At 48.6% G+C, this 19,243-nt stretch overlaps 1 protein-coding gene across 1 annotated transcript in view; it reads right to left on the reverse strand.

The window, feature by feature from the left end:
• Nucleotides 1–19,243, reverse strand: part of PPP1R16B (protein phosphatase 1 regulatory subunit 16B) — a 94,066-nt gene that overhangs the window by 61,063 nt on the left and 13,760 nt on the right. Inside the window, exon 2 of the mRNA XM_040981473.1 lies at nt 7,305–7,655. Coding sequence (XP_040837407.1) covers nt 7,305–7,554 — 250 coding nt within the window. The 5' untranslated portion in view covers nt 7,555–7,655. The remainder of the gene's footprint in view (nt 1–7,304; nt 7,656–19,243) is intronic.

Consider the following 19,243-nt stretch of genomic DNA (forward strand, 5'->3'; position numbering starts at 1 on the left):
CCTTCCCAGGTCACTCCAGCAGGGAAGCTGGAGCCAAAGTGGAGTATCCAGTACATTAGTGCCCATATGGGACACAGGTGGTACAGCCCCCCTTTACTCTCTTCATATTGGCGTTACTTGAAGCAGCTGTTGGCTTTTTCCTGGGGCCTCTTCTCATTCCATCTATCCCTGTTTCCTAAATAGCTCATGCAGTCCCTTGGCTTTGGAAAGATCACATTTGCATGCTGATGACTTCACAAGTGTAACCTGGGTCCCTGACATCCCCGTGAGCTCAGATTCACGTGTTCACTTGCCTCCCTGCGGGGCTCCTCTTGGATGCTACAGGAGCATGTCACCTTGCACAGTCCCACAGAACTCCTGACAACTCCTGACTCTCTCCAAATTCTCCCTCCTACCCCATGCTTCCTAGTCCCAAAATATGGCAACATCATCCACCTGGGTCCTCCAGCCAAAAATCCCAGCGTCATCACCAGCTCCCTCCTTTCCTCACTCGATACTCACCCCTGCGCTTCGACTTCCTCATTTCTGCCTCTCCACACCTGCCAGACTCTCCCTGCAAGGCCTCCCTGCTCCACTCAGGCTCCCCTGAGAACAAAAACAGTCTCCCCTCCGCTCAGCAGCCAGGAGCAACAGCATCTGCTTGGAATCCCTCTCTCCTCTCAAAATGCACCCAGTCAAATCAAAGCCCACTTGCTGCCCAAGTTTCAGGTGCCCAACAACAGTGTGTTGTGCCCCTGGGCCACCCCTCTGTCGGCCATCCTTCCCCATCCCAGCTTCTTTCTGTCCTCAAACACACAAGCTCAGTCCCATCACAGTCCTTGCATACAGTTTCTCCCAATTTCTCCACACGCCAAATTATCTGCATAGGGACTCTACCCCAGCACCACCACCACCTACACATTTGCCTCCCACCACAGTCCTCGTTTGTATCATTATATTGTTGAGGGCTTCAAAGTGTTTACATGATCCCTAGTTGAACTGACATGTGAATGTTAAGGTAAAATGTTCTAAATATACATACATAGTGTATGCAGACATAAAGGAGGTTACCACCTTCCCCATCTGTCCCCCCAGATCCATTCTTCTCTAGGGGTCCATGTGGACCATATCCAAAGCTTCCTTGCACTCTGCTCTCTGGTTGGATTCAGGGACAAAAGGGAGACTGAAGGGTGCCGGGAGCGTAGAGTGGAGGCGCCTCCCTGCTCCTGCTCGTAGACCTTGCCATAAGGTATCCGCTAGAGATGCCAGCAGGCTCACCCTTCCTTGGCTTGCCTTTTTGGGCACGCAGGGTGGTCACAATTCCCCATGGCTGCTGACTCAAGGTATTGCTTTATGTCTCCCTGGCTACTGAACCAGTGCTTCTCAAAATGATCGTAACAATCCTTTCAAGGTATTCAGATCAAAACTATTCCTGAGTGGGCATTTAGCTTAGAAGTCGAGATGCTTGTATCCTCTGTCGGAGTGTCTGGATTCAACTCCTACCTCTGGCTCCTAAATCCAGCCTCCTGGTAATACAGACACTAGGAGCCTGGAAGGCAGAGTATGATGGCTCAAGTAACTGGGTCCTGCTACCCATATGGAAGACCTGGAATGGGCTCCTGGTTCCTGCCTTCGGCTGGGTCTACCTCCAGCCATTACAGACATTTAGGGAATGACCTAATGGAAAGAAATTCTCTCTCTCTCTCTCTCTCTCTCTGCCTGTAAAAGTATTTTCTTCCAATTTAAAACCCTATTTTCATAATAATACTAAGATGTCATTTGCATCTAGCTATTTGAATTGCACTCACAGTGCAAAAGCAATGGTAGGTACAACTACTGCATCTTGAACAGAACTGATCCAGCTGCACTCAACTATATGAGCAGTCACTGATGATTCACTGCCTTAGATATGCAGCAAATAAAGAAAAAAAATCAATACCAATGTCCCTTTAGAATGTCCTTGATGCAACAATAAAATGTATTAACTTTATTAAGTCTCAATCTTTGAGCACATGTCCTTTGAATATGCTGTGTGATAAATTGAGACACACACAGCAAGGATGACTGCTCCCCCAGTTTATATTACTCAAGCCATCATTTTAGTTTGCACTAAAAGCTTATAGTGTCCAGTACTTGAAAACTCTTTAATGAGATTGATGTTGAAATTATGTTTCTATAATATATATGGAAATATATCAAATGCATAGAATTCAGTAAACCAATACTTTCTAATTGACCAAAACATGATGCATACGTAAAAAGAACCATTCAAAATGCTAACTGGGATGCAAGTTTGGCCTATGGTGAACTTCGGATGGATGCCTACATCCCGCCTCTAAGTGCCTGCTTAAACTGTGCCACAATGCTGTCCCCAACTCATGATGCTTTGAAACATGCCCAAAAGGGGCAAGTGTCTGGTGCAGCGGTTATCTCATCACTTGGGACATCTGCATTCTGTCACAGAATGATGGGGTTCAAGCCCCAGCCTCTCCATTTCCAACCCAGCTTCCTGCTCTTGTGTACCCTGGGAAGCTACAAGCAATGGCTCAAGACATGGCTTCCTGCCACCCATGTGGGGCACCTGGTTGGAGTTCCTGGCTCTTGGCATTGGTCTAACTCAGTCCTGAACACAGCAGACACATGTCAAGTGGTCTCTGTCTTGGTTTTGTCTGTCATTCAGAGAACAGGAAGATAAAGAAATGTCACAAAAGTTAAGATATGTCTGCATATGCTTCTCACTTCAAGGGAGGGCATTCTGTTGCAGGCTACACTGCATCTAATGAATAGAACAAGGCGGAAGAAACAATCTTTGATTTTTAAGATCAGGTCCCAAAAGGCACTGCAGCCCCCGCCATCTCTCAGAGCACATCCTCTGAAAGAAGCAGCTCTCAGGCGGGAGAACTGAGGCCTCCTGCCTAGAGCCATGAGCACAGCCATCCTGGAAGTGAGCCCCCAACCCCCAGTTAGACCTAAAGGTGACCACAATCCTTCCAACCCCCCTAGCTAGGCTGTTTCTGGTTTCCTGAGCCAGAGCAATTAGATGAAACGGTAAACGTGAATTGTTGTAAGCTACTGAATGCTCAGCTCATCTTCTAAGCAACAATAGATAATTAGTGCAACAGCTAATGAGTTTATTATGATGATTTAATGAATAATAAAGAGATACCTAATTCCACAGTTTCAATTTCTAATACAGTAAATATCATTGGGTAGAATCCAGTTAAACAAAAGCTCTGAGAAGCTCAGAGATCAGAAAGGTTGAGGACCACTGCCTCAAGAACTTTGCAAATTGTCCCTTGATTAAATAACACTGAGATTAGGAACAAAGGGAGTGACAGTTCCATTTGTTCCTGTGATAAAACAATAGCAAAATCTTAGCAATGGCTGTTGCAGCTCAGTAATTTTATTTTCTTCTTAATATTTCTTCTCTGTGCTTTTATGTTTTTCTACAACCCGGATGTGTTATTTTTATAACTAGAAGAAGCAGAACTTCCCTTTTCAAAAATCACCCAATGTCGAAGGCAGAGCTGTCACCTTTGCAGCAGCCACTGCTCTCAGAGCTGACTTGCAGAGCCCAGGTGGCCGCGACATGCCTGGGGTCAACAGAAGTTGCCAGGGGCATGAGGGGACTTGGTTGCAGTCACCCCAAGCTGACCTCAACCAGAGCAGCTCTGCTCTCTATTTTACATATTGGGTTTCTGCATGTTTCCACTGCTTTTCAAAACCAATTTTGAAAACCTTCAGCATGAAACCTGAATTTCTGTGTTTGACTTCTTGGTTTTTGCATATGAACAAAGTCTCCATGCAGAAAATCTTACACACTGAGAGAAAACATAACAAGTTAACATCCAATCAGTGGGTCACAGCAATTATAGGAATAAAGGTGGGATCCCCCTTTTATTGCTTTGGGGGTCCCCAAAGGATGAGGATGAGGATGCTAGCAGAGGAAGGCACCAGGGCACCAAGAAGCACAAATCAGATCCATGAAGCAAGGGGCAAGAGGTTCTCTTGTTTCCCAGAGGAAAAACAAAACAAAACAAACAAAAAAGCAGGAGGTATCTGACCAGTAACTATGGATCTGGGTTTGAATCCTGGGTTGGACACTTCAGCCCTACGGGGCTTGGCAGGTAACCAGGCCTCTACAAGCTGCAAACTCCTCTGCTATACAATGGGATTCCAGATGAAGACAGCTTGCAGCCATTCTGGAAAACAGAAAGGCTTGCAATGGAACACAGAAGTGTCCCATGCCCGGGCAGCTGCCTGAGAGGGATGAAAACGTGTGTGTGAGCACACCAGTCTCCTCAGCACCAACATCCATCCCAGCAAACCAGGCATGCCTCCAGAGGGACATGGTGACAGGATACATCACAGGGCAGGATGCAGAAATCGAGTCTACTCCAACTAGGGATGCAGGTGGGTACCAAAACAGCTCAGGATGGCTCCCTGGGAAGGTCACAGGAGACTGAAACTGAAAGAGCCACAGGAGCTGGTAAGTGTTTCAGACAGAGAGAACCATGTGTACGAAGGTGGGAAGGTGGAAGATTGGAGTACGGGGAGTGGGTAGCCAGGAGGAGCTGGAGCATGGGGTGATGCAGGGGGAGCCGTGAGAGGTGGGTCAGGTCAAGGACATCAGCCTAAAAGTAATACGGGCCAGAGGGAGCAATTAGGTGAGCTCTCCACCTGCTGTCTCTCGGGAAAACTCCCACTCAACTGGGATGCAGAGTGAGACTGACTCAGAATGTTGTGAATTCAAGAGAGTGGGAGAGCTGCTGCCCCACGCTCCCATCCCACTGTGAGCTGACACCCCAGCAGCCTCCCAGCACCAATTCCACCAGCAAGCAGAAGCTGCTCACAGCCAACTGCCAGGCCACCAGAAAGTCAAGCCCAGCCCAGCTGTCGGCAGCCTCACCCCCAACCCCAGGCAGCAGTGCCTGAATGCCAGGAGCACCCCCTCACCCCAACTTCATCGTCCAACAAAGAGCACAGTGCTCTGGCCCGACCCACTCTTGCCTGCCTGTCTCCAGCACAAGGGACAGTCCACAGGTTCTAGAACTTTTCTTGTTCAAGTATAAATATCCTTCTAAACAACTCTTTCACTTTCTACACATGTCCCAGATCAACACCTGCCTGTATACACAAAACTGTTCACTGTGGCAAAAGCGAAACCCTGGCCATCAATCAGAAACTGGCTCAAATATTTGGGTGGATCCATTCTATCTATGGACTATTACCCAGAAGCTAAAAGGAAGGCTGTAGATACATTGTAGACACGGTCTGGCATGGAAATGTCTCTAAGATACAGTGTTGGGGGGCGGGGAGAAAACTGTAGAGTAATTTACCCAGAAGTCATTGCTTACCCAACCAACCAACCAACCAACCAACCGGAACTGAAACCCTGGCCATCTGGGAAGTGAACCAGCGGATGTAAGAGCTTTCTGTCTCTCCTTCTCTCTGTAAGTCTGCCTTTACAATAAAAATAAATCTTTAAAGAAAAAAAAAAACAGAGAGAGGAACCAAGTTGTTAAGATCACAGACAGGGCTAGAGAAGCCCAGACCCAGCAAGGCCTAAAGCCAACAGCCTCTGAGAAGCCCGTGTCAGGGAAGAGAGGACAGACAGAAGGTGGAGGGTGCAGCTGCAGAGACGCCACCCTGCCAGAGTAACACTGCATCGCGAGTCGTCCCCTGAGTGGGTTAGGGCTGCTACGTCACCTGCCGAGCCCCCCATGAGGAGGTCTACAGGGCCGTGTCCCCAGCCCGGGGTTTCATGCTCTCAACTGTCTCCAGCTGAGTGAGGCCCAGCATTTCCTCAAAGACTGTGGAACCAGTGTGTAAATGGAATTGTGCTGGACAGAAAGCTCTAGATCCTGAAGACGAAGGGCAATAAAGCCTGATCATCTTTAGCCCACATGCCTAGCCCAGAAGCATCTGGGTATTTTTTTTTTAAGTTTGGTATATTGCATATATGATGAGGTACCTGGAGAATGGAAGCTAAGGGGAATTCATTCAGGTTTGGTATCCACCTGCTCCACATAACTGGAAGGTGATTCTACACGACACTTCCAGCACACCCACATGCTGACTGCCACCTGTCGCATGAGGTCAGGTATCGAATTTTCCACTTGTGGATTGGAAAGTTTAGGATTTGGGAGCCTTTCAGATTTTGGATTTTTGAACTAAGCAGCCGGGCCTGTAACACTCCACACCCTCTTGTGCTGTAAGCAACACCACCCCTCAGTTCTCTCTTTGCCTAGCACCATGTGTCTGCAAAGTGAGCACAGAGGGGCCTCTCCAGGGACAGCCAGAAAGACCTTACGTGGCAGTGGGGAGTAGCAGAAGCTGCTGATGGAGGCAAAGCCAGAGCCCAAACCTCAACTGTACAATGACACCCTCCGACCACTCGTAGCCCCACCTGCCACCCAGAACATGCCCAGGACTCTGGCTGAGTCACCAATCCTCCAATCATGACCTTGCAGGAAAGCTGGCCTAGGAGTCTGGAGTTTCTGATATCTGCCATCACAGTCAAGGTTCTGAATTCTCTGCATCTCAGTTTTCCCATCTGTGAAATGGGTATTATTCTAAGGCTCTCAACCTTGTGCTTATTTGTCTATGTTTGTTGACTTGATGGACAATTTCACAATATCACAAATGTGATGGGATAAAATACGGTAATGAGATGAGATAGCCCAATTAAATCCTATTCATCATCACTTACTGGGCATGAGGGCCCACAGCCAAGAACTTGGCAGGTGTTACCTAATCCTGCATTCACAGCAAGCCCTTGAGGCAGAGCCATCATTAGCCCCATTCCAGAAAAGTGGAAACTAAGGACAGCGAGCTAGTCTCCTTGCCAAGGTCCCCAGGGAACTGACAAAGCCAGTCCCAGACCCAGGCCACCCTAACTCCAGAGTCTACATCCTTTGCACCCTGAGTGAAGGTTAACAGGAAAGACATTCCCGGAGAGAAGGGTACAGCCCCCTGTGGACTGCTGCAGAAGAGGGGTCTGCCAGGGGCACAGACACCAGACCCATCGGACTGCTCACCACAGTGCCCACAACCAGCCTGTGCAGGAAGTGGATTATCAGTAAACATTTGTAGGAGGGAAGGAAAATTATTATGGGATTCAGTAGCCTCGGCCTGGAATTCTTGTTTTCCAAACATTCTAAGATAAATCCAAAGCCTATCTTAGGAACAGGCGCTTCCTGACTTGGGCAGGGCTGCTTTCCACAGAGCCCCCACCCATGCAGCACCTGCCAGCAACTCCTGGAAGGCACATGGAGGCCAAGGTGGCTGTGCAGTCCACGGGCCAGCGACAGGGGGACACCCACCTTCCTCGGCGTCGTTCCTCAGGGAGGCCTCGAGCAGGGCAACGCTGGCCTCGAAGGATACCTTCTTGCGGCGGCCGCCGGTGCTGCGCTTCCGTTCATGTTTGCGTTTGCGATGCTGCAGATCCTGTTCATATTGTGCCCACTTCTTCAGCTGCTGAGCCCGGCGCTTCTGGGCGGCCCGCAGCCGCTCCAGCGTCGGCACCTTCTCCAACAGCTGCAGCTCCGTCAGCAGGTCCACGTGGCTGGCCATGGCCGCTGTGCCTCGCCACCCCCTGGCTGGGGGCTAGCACAGTGTGCCGGGAGCCAGGGGAGCACGGGGGCTCCAATGGGGCTGGAGCCTCATGGTGGGGCCTGTGGCAGAGAGAGACAGAGATGGACACACTGGTCAGACCTAAAACCTCAGTGCTCTTAGGAGTTTTTGTCCCGTGATCCTTGAACAAAAGTACAAATCTGGCTTTACCATGAAAGGCAGAAGCTAGTAGCCACACAAGGATATTCGTGTGTAAGTTGGCTACAGCACAATAAATAGGCCAGTGCTAGCCACACTTGAAGTGCAGAGCAGCCACCTGCTCAGCTTCTGGCAGCCGCCATATTGGGCAGCACAGAAAAATTTCACTGGAGCGGAATGCTGGGAAAGGATGCCAAGCCACACCCACCTGCCAGGCACCATGTCTCCTGCATGCCTCAAAATGTTTGTGGGAAATGGAATTAAAAACTAAGTTCATTTGGGTGCAAACAACATTTGAAATCCATGTCTATGATAGGTCTTCAAAACATTTGCAAATATATACATTATAAAAAAAAGTATGTATGGATTTGGGGGGAAAATTATGGAAATAAAGTCATCCTTTAATTCCATTTCTCTATGAACTTTGGGTAGCTCCCTGGAATAAAGCCAGCATAATCTAACGGTTTTGGTACGTGGGTGCTGAACAGAGGTGGCCTCTGAGGGATTATCCATGGTGGGGACTGCATAACCCAGATATAGAGGCTACTGGAGTGCCCAAAGAGAAGCCGAGTTCTCAGAAATAGGAGTATCTGACACTAACTTAAGTCCCTCTAATCATGGGCTGCTAGTTGCTATGGAGACAGAAACAGATCAGAGGATATAACATGCTTCCCAAAGTGAGGCCCAGGAACCCCACAAGAAATTCCAGTGACTGTTTCAAGAAGTCCACAATGTTAAGACTGTTTACATAACTAGGAAATTATTAACCTTTTCCATCTGCTTTATCTCACATGTATACAGGGGCTGCCATTGCAACAGATTAAATGTGCAAATAGACACATGAATCCAGCAAAAGTTTATAAGTAGTACCACTTTTCTCATTAATTGTTTGTTTTAGAAAATAGGGCATTTTTCATCCAAAAGTTTTATGTGAGAGTATTGTTCCACTATATTTTTGTAAGTCTATTAAAATACGTTTTAGGTTATCACATTGCTACAGAATGGATTTGCTGTTCTTAGATTTTGGGGGGAGTGTATTTCAGAGACATATAGAAAGAGACACCACATCTGTTGGTTCTTTCTCAAATGCTCACAATGTTCAGACTTAAACTGGGAACCCAGAACACCGGCCAGGTCTTGTTCTCTTGGAAGGCAGGAACACAATGACTTGAGCCATCATTGCCCCCCAGGGCTGGCATTAGCAGGAAGCTGGAGTTGGAACTGAACCCAGAAACGTCCATGTAGGATGCAGACATCTTAACTGAGGGTTTTGGGGCGGGGGAGGGAGTCTTAAAGATTTATTTACTTGGGACCCAGCACGGTGACTCAGTGGCTAAATCTTGCCTTGCATGCATAATGGGATCCCATACAGGCACCAGTTGGTGTCCCGGCAGCTCTACTTCCCTTCCAGCTCCTGAGTGGCCTGAGAAAGCAGTAGAGGACAGCCCAAAGCCCTGAGATTCTGTACCCATGCCCGTGTGAGAGACCTGGAAGAAGCTCCTGGCTCCTGGCTTCGGATTGGAAGAAGCTCCTGTGCTCTTGGCTCCTCAGCTCTGATCATTGTGGCCACTTGAAGAGTGAACCAATAGATGGATGTTTCTGTTTCTCCACTCTGTAAATTTGCCGTTCCAATAAAAATAAAATAAATCTTTCTTTTAAAAATAAAAATATTTATTTTATATTTGAAAGACAGATTCACAGAGAGAGGGGGAGACAAAGAGACACAGATCCTTCGTCACTGCTTTGCTCCTTTAAATGACCATAATGGCTAGAGCTGGGCCAAACAAAAGCCAGCAGCCAGAAACTTCTTCTGGTTCTCCTACTGGGTGGCAGGGGTCCAAGCACCTGAGCCATCTTTTGCTTTCCCAGGTACATTAGCAGAGGACTGGGTAGGAGCAGAGAAGCTGGAATGCTAACCAGTGCCCATGTGGGATGCTGGTGCTGTAGATGACTTTGTCTGCTATCCCATAACACTGGCCTGCTAAGATTTATTTAACTGAAAGGCAGGACAACAGTCTGAGCCTTGCAGATTTTTAAAAATAGTTTTTAGGATTTCTCATGGGGTTCCTGGACCTCACTCTGGGTAGTACTGTCATAGTATGTTATATCGTCTGGTCTCCTGCTAGTCCCAGCTCTCCATCTCCATAGCAACTTGCAGCCCATGATGCATAGGATGCAAGGGGATTAAACTACATGTAAGATACATTTCTGAGGACTCGACTTCTCTTTGGGCACTCCTGTTGGGCCTACCTTCCTCAGTTTGCACAATGTTCAAGGACTGGTCAGAAGTAATTGCTCACCTAATGGCAAAGAGAGGCTCACTTGGAGGAGGAAGGACTGGGAAATGCAAGCACAGCACATCTGTGAACCAGCATGCAAGGCTGGCTGCTGGACGCAGGCAAGACTGGCCCAGGTCCCAGCAGAGATCAGAATGGTTCTGGCTTCAGGAAATGATTGTTAATCTGTGGGGGTCCCCACTTCCTCTCATACTGTGGACCACCCTTCCTCTGGACACCGAAGGCTGGGACTCTGTTAGCCTGGACCTTCAGCAGCTCAAGGTGAACCAGGTGGCTCTTCCATTCTCTCCCATCTCCAAGTCTAGGGGTAAACAGGCAGAATGGAGAAGGGGCTGGCTTGGCAGTGCTCTCAGAAAGAGGTCCAGAGGTCCAAATGGGCATGACATTAGGTATAAATAAGCCAACAGCTAAGAAGCAAGCTGACTGACTTAGGTTGCCTCTTGCTTGGTTTGGTTCCAATTTTTCTTTTGAATACCTTGCTATGTGCTTTTGAAAGTTTAATGAATTAAACTTTTTCTCTTGAGATCACTGCAGGTTCTCACGCAGCTGCAACACAGAGAGACCCCAATACATTCTATGCAGTTGGTTTCAATGGTAATAGCTGGAAAACTGCTGTGCAATGTGACAGCCAGGGGTGCACACAGACACCACATTCCCAGCCTCCTCAGAGGGCTTTAGCTTTACATTCCTGATTATTTGGAAGTATCAGCATTACTTATGACTTGTTTGTATGCATGTTTTGTTTCATTTGATGTTATCAACACATTCATCATCACAAGCAAGACGCAAAGGGTTCCGTGACCTCAAGCATCCCTCCCGTTCCCCTTTTATAATCACATCCTTCCCCAGACGCCCCCTCCCAACCCACTCCTGCCCTGCCCCTGATCTGTTCTCCATCTCTAGAACTCTGTCATCTCAAAAACATCGCAGATGAATCAGACAGCAGGTGACCTTGGAGAGTTGTTTTTTTGCATTCAGCATCTTCCCTTTGGGTCTCAGACAACTTGTCACACATATCACTGTTTCATTCCCTTTGGCAATAGTGTTATTCTGGTTTGTGGATGAGCCCCCAGAAAATTCACCCTTGGAAGCACATGGGGGTTATTTCCAATTCGGGACTATTACACTCACGCACAGTGTTTGTGCGAACTTCCCCTTTCCTTTCTCAGGGGTCAATGCAATCATGGGAGTCACTCTGCAAATTGTAGGTTTAGGTTTCAAAGCAAACTGCTAGGCTGTCCTCTGGAGCGGCTGCACCAATTTCCACTTCCTTCAGCAAAACAGGAGTGCTCCAGTTCCTCCCCCAGCATATGGTGTCAGTACTGTTTTTTATTTTAGCTGTCTAGGTAGATATTTTGGTTGTCTTTTCAGAAGAAATTAAAAAAAAAAAAGGATGAATTCAAAGCCACACAGTGTCATGATGGGCAGACCTCACAGAGAGCTGCCAACCACTTCCTCAAGTGACCACACATTTAACAAACACCTGTTCTGTGACAAGCCCTGATTCAGGGAGGGGCTGGAGACCAGCACTGCCTTTAGGAAACACCTGCCTGCTTGTACATCTATCTATAGAATTATCACTCAACAAACTGATGGGGTAGACAACTACCATGCCCGCTTTCCAGTTAAGAAAGCTGAGGAATGAGGCAATGAAGCCAATGACCCAACATCACACAGCTGAAAACCAGAAGAGCCAGTGAGCCTAGGACAATCCAAAAGGATCGCGAAACCAAGAGACAACTGGGTCGAACAATAGTTTACCAGGTAAGAGGAACAGACAAGGGCTAAAGGGTGGTTGGCAATGTCAAAAACCATGCAGAGGGCTAACCACAGTGGGGGAAATTCGGGAAACCCACATACAAAACACGGCCCGAAGAAGCCAGGACTACTCAGCTCAAAAGGAATGGGGAAGTCTTGGGACAGAAATGAACAGCCAGGGACCATGGCCAGACTTAACAAGGAAATCCCCTCTGGTCCACATCACATCTGTGGATTTGTTAGGTTTTAGTGTGCACTACAGAACATCTTAGGACATCTCAGTATTGGGCCATGCTTGCTAACCATCCACAAGATGCCAAAGTAGAGCTGTTGTCTATAGGTAGGGCACGGATTTTCCAATTCACCACCGACCTCACTACTCCCTGATACTCTATCCTGACAGCCTTCAGGAGCCGACATCACTTGCTGGCTTTGAGTTTGCAAGCACTGTTAGGCAAAACAAGACTTCAGTCTCCAGATAGGCCAAGTTCCATTCTGCACAAGACACAAAAGATTGTCCATGATGTCGTTGCAGAGCAGAGCTAGCCAACAAGCAGCTCAAAATGGGATTCATGGACCAGAGGCTGTATCAGCAGATGGCAAATCTCCATCAGGCACTGTAGCAAGTGAATTTGCCCTAATATCAGGCTGGTCTGAGAAGTCTAGATTTCTTCCAGCCCTGAGGTTTTATATGCAGTTACTCTTTTCTTCACTATTATTGCTGGTCACCTACTAAGTGAGTGGTACCAACGAAACGCTAAAAGTGAACACGTACCCCTCACTGCCACTGCTAAAGTACTTTCTCCCTTTCAAAGAAACTGCTACTTGTTTTCTGTGCCAAGTGCTTCCCTAGATGTGGAAAGGGAATTAACCCTAAGGGCCTTTTCAGAGGTACAGGGATGGGGCCAGCATTATGGTACAATGACTTAAGCCATCACTGGCAACATCAGCATCACATATGAACAACCAAGGCATAGTCCTAACTGCTCCACTTCCAACTCACTTCCCTGCTAATGCACTTAGGAAAGCAGCAGAGGATGGTCCAGGTACCCAGACTCCTGACATCCATGCGGGAGACTCAGGTGTAGTTTCTGCCTCAGCACTGGCCATTGTAGCCACCTGGGGAGTGAACCAGCAGATGGAAGACCTCTCTCCCTTCAACCTGTGTGTATATATCTCTCGCTCGCTCGCTAGCTCTGTAATTCTGCTATTCAAATAAACAAATAAATCTTTTTAAAAATTAAACCCTAACGCAACACAAGACCACACCAAGAGGGAAGGACACCAATTTCTCTTCTTTCTCCATTTTTCAGATTCTCTCCAGAACAAAGTGCTAGTCTGATGCTGATAGGCCCTGATTGTCTTTATAACTAACAAAGAGAAAGAAGCCAGGTTCCCAGCCTCAGGCAAGCAACTGTGTCTGGGGCTCAAATAAAATGACATTGTTTTGTTTTCTGTGGATTCGTTTCACAGTCACTATTTATTTATGGTAGGGAAATAGAATTTTCTTTTAAAATATATCTTCTATCTCATGTCACAAAGGAGCAAGCTGGGAAGTAAGAAAAGATTAAATAATGATGATATTTAGTGTTGATAAATAGTACAAGTGACTGGCACGCAACAAACCTGCCTTGCTGCTGACTTGCGACAACATTCTTAGAACAGTGCTGAAACATATCATGTGTGATGAACACGTAGCAGACATCTGTGATGCACCAGCCAGGGGCTGAGGGCAGGGAACAGGGCCAGGTAAAAGGCATGGCCACTGTCTCATGCGTGGATGACAACACAGAAGCACAAGACAGGGTGGGCTGGGGGACGGGGAGGAGGAGAGGGTGTGATGTGCTTCCAGGATGCAGAAAAAGAAGCCACTAACCTGGGTGTTCTCCACCCTCAGCCTGGTGCTCCTGCCATAGGCCTTGGGGGCGGGAGGCCCTCCCCAAGTGCCCTGCCCACTCCAGGAAAAGAAATTAAGGGCAGCTGCCCAGAACCCTGGAGAAGAGCCAGAACAGGGTCTCCCAAGGGCCAGTAAAAGGGGCCAGGGCACAGCCTCTCCTTGTCAGCCCCTCCCCCTTGCCCCACTGGGCTCCCGGGAGCTGGGGCTCCAGGACAGCTCCCTCTTGACTTCTGGTTTCCAGGTGACCTAGTTTCCCCCAATAGACCCACACACCTCCTCCCACCTCCAGCTCAGAAACCCCGACTTGGTCTAATTAAAGAACTGCCATGAAGCAGCTCACAGAGTGGCACCCGGTGACCCCTGCCCACAATGGGGCACTGGTGTTGAGACCATGGTTCCAACGGGCTGTGGCATGGCCCTCATGTGAGAACTGGGCACACCTGTGCATACTCCCCATGGGGCAACAGGAGCGCGGTCCAGCTGCCAGGACCTGAGGAAGGGAGAGGATCACAGGCACCTAGAGGGGATCCCCTAGGAAGACTTCACTGAAAGAAAAACCAGCTCCCTGGAGACACAGGAATCCCAGGGGGAGGCAGGGAATATTCAGATGCACCAGGCTATGAAGAAGGGGACATGGGAGACTGGTCAACAGAAAAGCTGGGCTGGTGAGATGGGTGTGAGAGGGGTCTCAGGGGCCAGGCCAGGCATGTATGATGTGAGAAGAGCCATCAGGGGGCCAGGGGAAAGAGTGGGTGCTGAGTTTGTCCAGTATCTGGATGGAGGGGTCAAAACAGCTTGTGTGTGGCCTGCGGGAAGTTTGAGACCCCGGAAACCTGACCCTCGATGGGGCAAGGGCTGTCCTCACCACTCCTTAGCCCTGACTCCACCTCTGTGATCCCCCAAAGTCTGCACTCAACTCCCTTGGCTCTATCCACTCAACCTTGTGGCCTCAAAGGGAGAAATAGGGTCAGTATGCATTTGGGGAAAGGCAAGGAGAGGGCTTGGTGGAAAAGTAGAGCTGGGGGAAGGAATATGTCCAAAGAAACAAGATGGGCACTGGTTTGAGGGCAATCTCTATAGTCCCACACTATTACTCTGTCCTTCCTTGGTCCAGATTGGTCTAAGCCTGTCAGCAATGACCTGAGCCAACTACAGTGATTGGATCAGAGGTATGCACATGTTCTGAGTTGCCCCAATCAGAAGCTTCCAATAGGGGTGAACTGGAAGCAGGAAGTCCAGTTGCTGCTGGAAGCCACCTGGCCACTCTGTAAGCACAAAGCCAGCCTTGAGTTTGAAGTCAGCATTCAAGAGCCACAGAGGGGAACCAGGGTCCCTTACCAAGGGGGCTGTGGGCCTCAGCCATGCTTGCCAACCAAATCCCCATTATTCTTTGAATCAGGCAAGTTGGGTTTTAAACAGGTAAGAAGGATGTTTTTCAGGATGCACGAATAGAAACTCCAGCAGGAACTGCTGCCAGCAGCAAAACCAGCAGCCTCTTGCTGAGGCATATTGCACCGGTATTTCTGCTTCCCCTACAATGACCATTTCCGGCCCTCAGGTCTAAGCTTAGGGCCAGCCTTGAGGAAGGTCAAAACCACTTTCCCGGGCCCGGCACGGTGGCGCAAGTGGTTAAAGGTCCTCGCCTTGCACGCCCGGGATCCCATATGGGCGCCGGTTCTAATCCCGGCAGCCCCGCTTCCCTTCCAGCTCCCTGCCTGTGGCCTGGGAAAGCAGTTGAGGACGGCCCAAAGCTTTGGGAACCTGCACCCGCGTGGGAGACCCGGAAGAGGCTCCTGGCTTCGGATCGGCATAGTATCGGCCCGTTGCGCGCACTTGGGGAGTGAATCATCGGACGGAAGATCTTCCTCTCTGTCTCTCCTCTCTGTATATCTGCCTTTCCAATGAAAAAATAATAAAAATAAATCTTAAAAAAAAAAAAAACCACATTCCCATTCCAGCCCTGCCCACTGAGATGGGAGAAGGGGGCCAGGCAGGCCTTTGACACCTTAATTCCAGGGGAGCGGCTGGCTGACACATCTTTGGAGTTAAGCCTACTGCCTTGAGAAAAACAACACGAAGGAAGGCAGGAAGGCGAATTCAAATTGAGGAGACTTTCAAACATGAGTCAGAAAGTGTTTCAAAGTTCACACTGTTACAAGAGAATGCTACAGCTTCTCCCCCTATTCTTCAGCTATTCTTCTCTACACAATATTGGCAGCAGCCTGGAGGAAGGCCATAGCTGCTTTTCCCCTCATGCTTCCTGTACTGTGGAGCACGAGGGGACAAGGAAAACAAAACAAACAACCCTGGCTCTCCTCCTCCTCCTCCTCCTGCTCTGATCTGGCTTGGGACCTACTTTCGCTCCTACAGGATGCCCGCCTCTTCCCTCCCACAACACACTTCTTGGAATAACCGCACCATGCCACCCTCCCCCACCCCAGTAGAAAGATGCTCCACTCAAAAGCAAAAAGATTTCTGGGGCTCTTGGTGTTCCAGATGTCTGAATGAGAAGTTACCTTGTCCCATTCCACTCCCCATTCTCCCCAACCCATTCTCATGGGGCTTTGTGGACTGAGTGCACAACTCCTGTTCTGAAGAACTTTCCAGACTTTGAAATCTACTCTTTTAAGTTCTGCCTCCTCCAACTCTGTTGTCTTCACTCAGAGCTCTAAAGGGCAACCCTTGACTTGTCACTGTCTTCTGAAGCCCACTGAACACAACTCAGTTTGTCAGGACTTTGGGCTATGTGTGGGGATGGGGTTCAACAAGAACAAAGAACAGAGATCAAACAACGAAAGCATGTTGAGCTCTACCACCAAGCGGCCAAGAGCCCAGCTGACCTCTGTTTCAATTCCTTGGGTCCATATCAGGCATGAGGACCAAGCAATAACAAAAATCAGGACGGGAATGGCCAGCTTTGCTCCAGCCCTCTAGCAGGGCAGAGCTAGGATCACATGCAAGGAAGATGAAGCAGCAGGAACAGCCTGGGATAAGGATACTGAGGCTGATAAATCAACATCCCAACCATGGCGTGATGCAGGGCTCCCACCACCAGGATCTCCCACCACCAGGATCTCCATGGCCACTCATGAGACCCTCTCATGAAAGAGAAGATCTACACCAGGTGGCCGGTGGGACTGGCCCACTGACCTCAGACTTAGCCGGCAAAGAGATTATTACACTAGCAGCAATCACTCCATCACATGTCTGCAGCCAAGCATTTTGTTTTAAGAATTATTTATTTACGTGAAAGGCAGAGTTATAAATAGAGACCAAGAGATGGGTCTTCCATCTGATCTGATGGTTCACTACCCAAATGGTCATTAACAGCCAGAACTGGGCTGGATTGAAGCATCTTATGGGTCTCCCATGTGGACGTAGGGGTCCCAGCACTTGAGCCATTCCCTACTATTTTCCCAGGCACATTCGCAGGGAGCTAGAGTGGAAGTGGATCAGCCAGTACTTGGACTCATGCCCATCTGAGATGCTGGTGCCACAGGCAGCAGCTTTCCCTGCTGTGCCACAGTGCCGGCCCCTGCAGCCAAGCCTTTGGCAATCGCCAGCCCAGGCAAGCTACAAGGATCACTCCAAGTAGTCACTGACTGAAATTTTGGGTTTGTTCTGCTGAAGCACAGCTTTCTCAGGCTCAGCTCTAAGAAAATCCCAAGCAGGAGGAGGGGACACAACTCAAACAGGTGAAAAAAAACCCATGAACACATAAGTTTTTGACACTGAGCTTCTGCCCAAGACCTTAAAGTCAAAGAAACCCTAAAGAAGCTGCAGGGGATGGGAACGAAGGTGCTAAGGATGGGGGCACTTGTAAAGCTGACATGGTGTCTACAAACACATTAGTCAGTCACAATCATGGTGCTAAACCACACAGTCATCTACAGAAGCTTATGTAATAGCTGGGAGAGGGGGCATGGGAGTTAAATTACACACACTAATTGCTTTAGGCTTGGAGGAATGTGGTCCACTTCCTCCTGCGGGGAGAAAAAAAAAAACTCTCCCTTTGCAGCAGGAGGAATCCTTTTGCAAAGCAGGCCACCTGCAGCACCAAACGCCCTCCTGGTTTACGCAGTTGTTAAACAGGACAGGGCCATTCACACAGGCAAGACCTGGATTGGCATCCACCTCCACAACCTGCAGACTCTCGCACTTGCGCCAGCCTTTCCTCTTGGGCTAATTCTTGGGTTGTTGCTGTATTGAGTACCGTGGACAGAGGAATTATGAGGCCTTTCGTGATAACAGGAGTGTCACGATCAACTAGCAATGTCTGCTGTGACTACAGAAGTGGGAAGAGGGGCGTACTCACTGAGCATTCCACATCATGCGTTCCTACATATGGACGTCAACATTCGCCTTTGCTCCATTAATTAAAATTCTCTAGTTTTAAACACAAGCATTGGGGCTGGTATTATAGATGGCACCTGTAACACCAACACCTCGTGTGGGCACCAATTTGTGTCTTGGTTGCTTTACTTCTGATCCAGTTCCCTGCTAACAAGCAGGGGAAAACAGCGGAAGATGGACCAGTGGGAGGATGAAGCTCCTGGCTCCAGCCTGACTCAGTCCTGGTCACTGCAGTCACCTGGAGGGTGAACCAACGGATGGAAGATCTTGATCTCTGTCTCTGCCTCTCTCGTTCTCTTTCTCTCCTCTCTCCCAGTTACAATGCCTTTCAAATAAACAGAATAAATCTGTGTGCATGTGTGTGTGCACACGCGCCTGTCTTCCTGCTAACCCATCTCCTCCCAGGAGCCAGTGTTGTTCTTAGTCAGTTAGGAAGTAGCTGGGATAAGAATTTGAAAAAGCTTTTCATGTAATCTGTTCACTAAGGTTTAGAGAATAATACTAAGGAAATAAGGACAACTAAAAGCAGGATGCTGAACTTGAAGGAGAAAGTCCTACCTGAAAGACTGAAAGAATGAGAAGGAGAATGGGAAAGGGGAGCGAGAAGGGGAGGGCATACAGAGAGCAGAGTCCAGTGAAGCACACAGCCAGTAAGTGGGGGAGCTGGGATCTGCATTCAGAGCCTACAGACCTAGCAGCTGGGGGCGCAGGAAGGGCAAAACTGAAAGAACCGCAAATGTTTTAAAAGAATCCTGATTTCAGAAAAACCAGACACTAGTCATTTAGGAGTAATGGAAAACTTCAGGTAACAAACCAGACCAATTTAGGACACAGCAAATGCTTCTTAACATCAGTTCACAGTGTATTAGTAGTGAGAAAAACCCATACGGGCTGAAGCAGAAAGGTGCCCACTACAGAGCATCCACAGTAGAGACCTGACCAGACTCCAACACGGAGCAGATGAGGGAAAAACGGCAGCTGGCATGCCCATCACTTGTACACTTGACCATGTCTACAATGTGGCTACCCAAACCCATTTCAAAGAGGGAAGTCAGAGGCTCAGAGAGGACAAGGAACTTGTCAAGAGGACCAACACACCTGTAGCAAGTGGTTAGCAGCTTTTGTGATTGGTCTGGCAGCTAAGTGGTAAACATCCATGCCATGTGTGCTAACTATTGTGACTATC

This window comes from Ochotona curzoniae, unplaced genomic scaffold (genome assembly GCF_017591425.1).
Source record: "Ochotona curzoniae isolate NIBS_2020 unplaced genomic scaffold, NIBS_Ocur_1.0 contig_3520, whole genome shotgun sequence".
NCBI classification, from domain to species: domain Eukaryota; kingdom Metazoa; phylum Chordata; class Mammalia; order Lagomorpha; family Ochotonidae; genus Ochotona; species Ochotona curzoniae.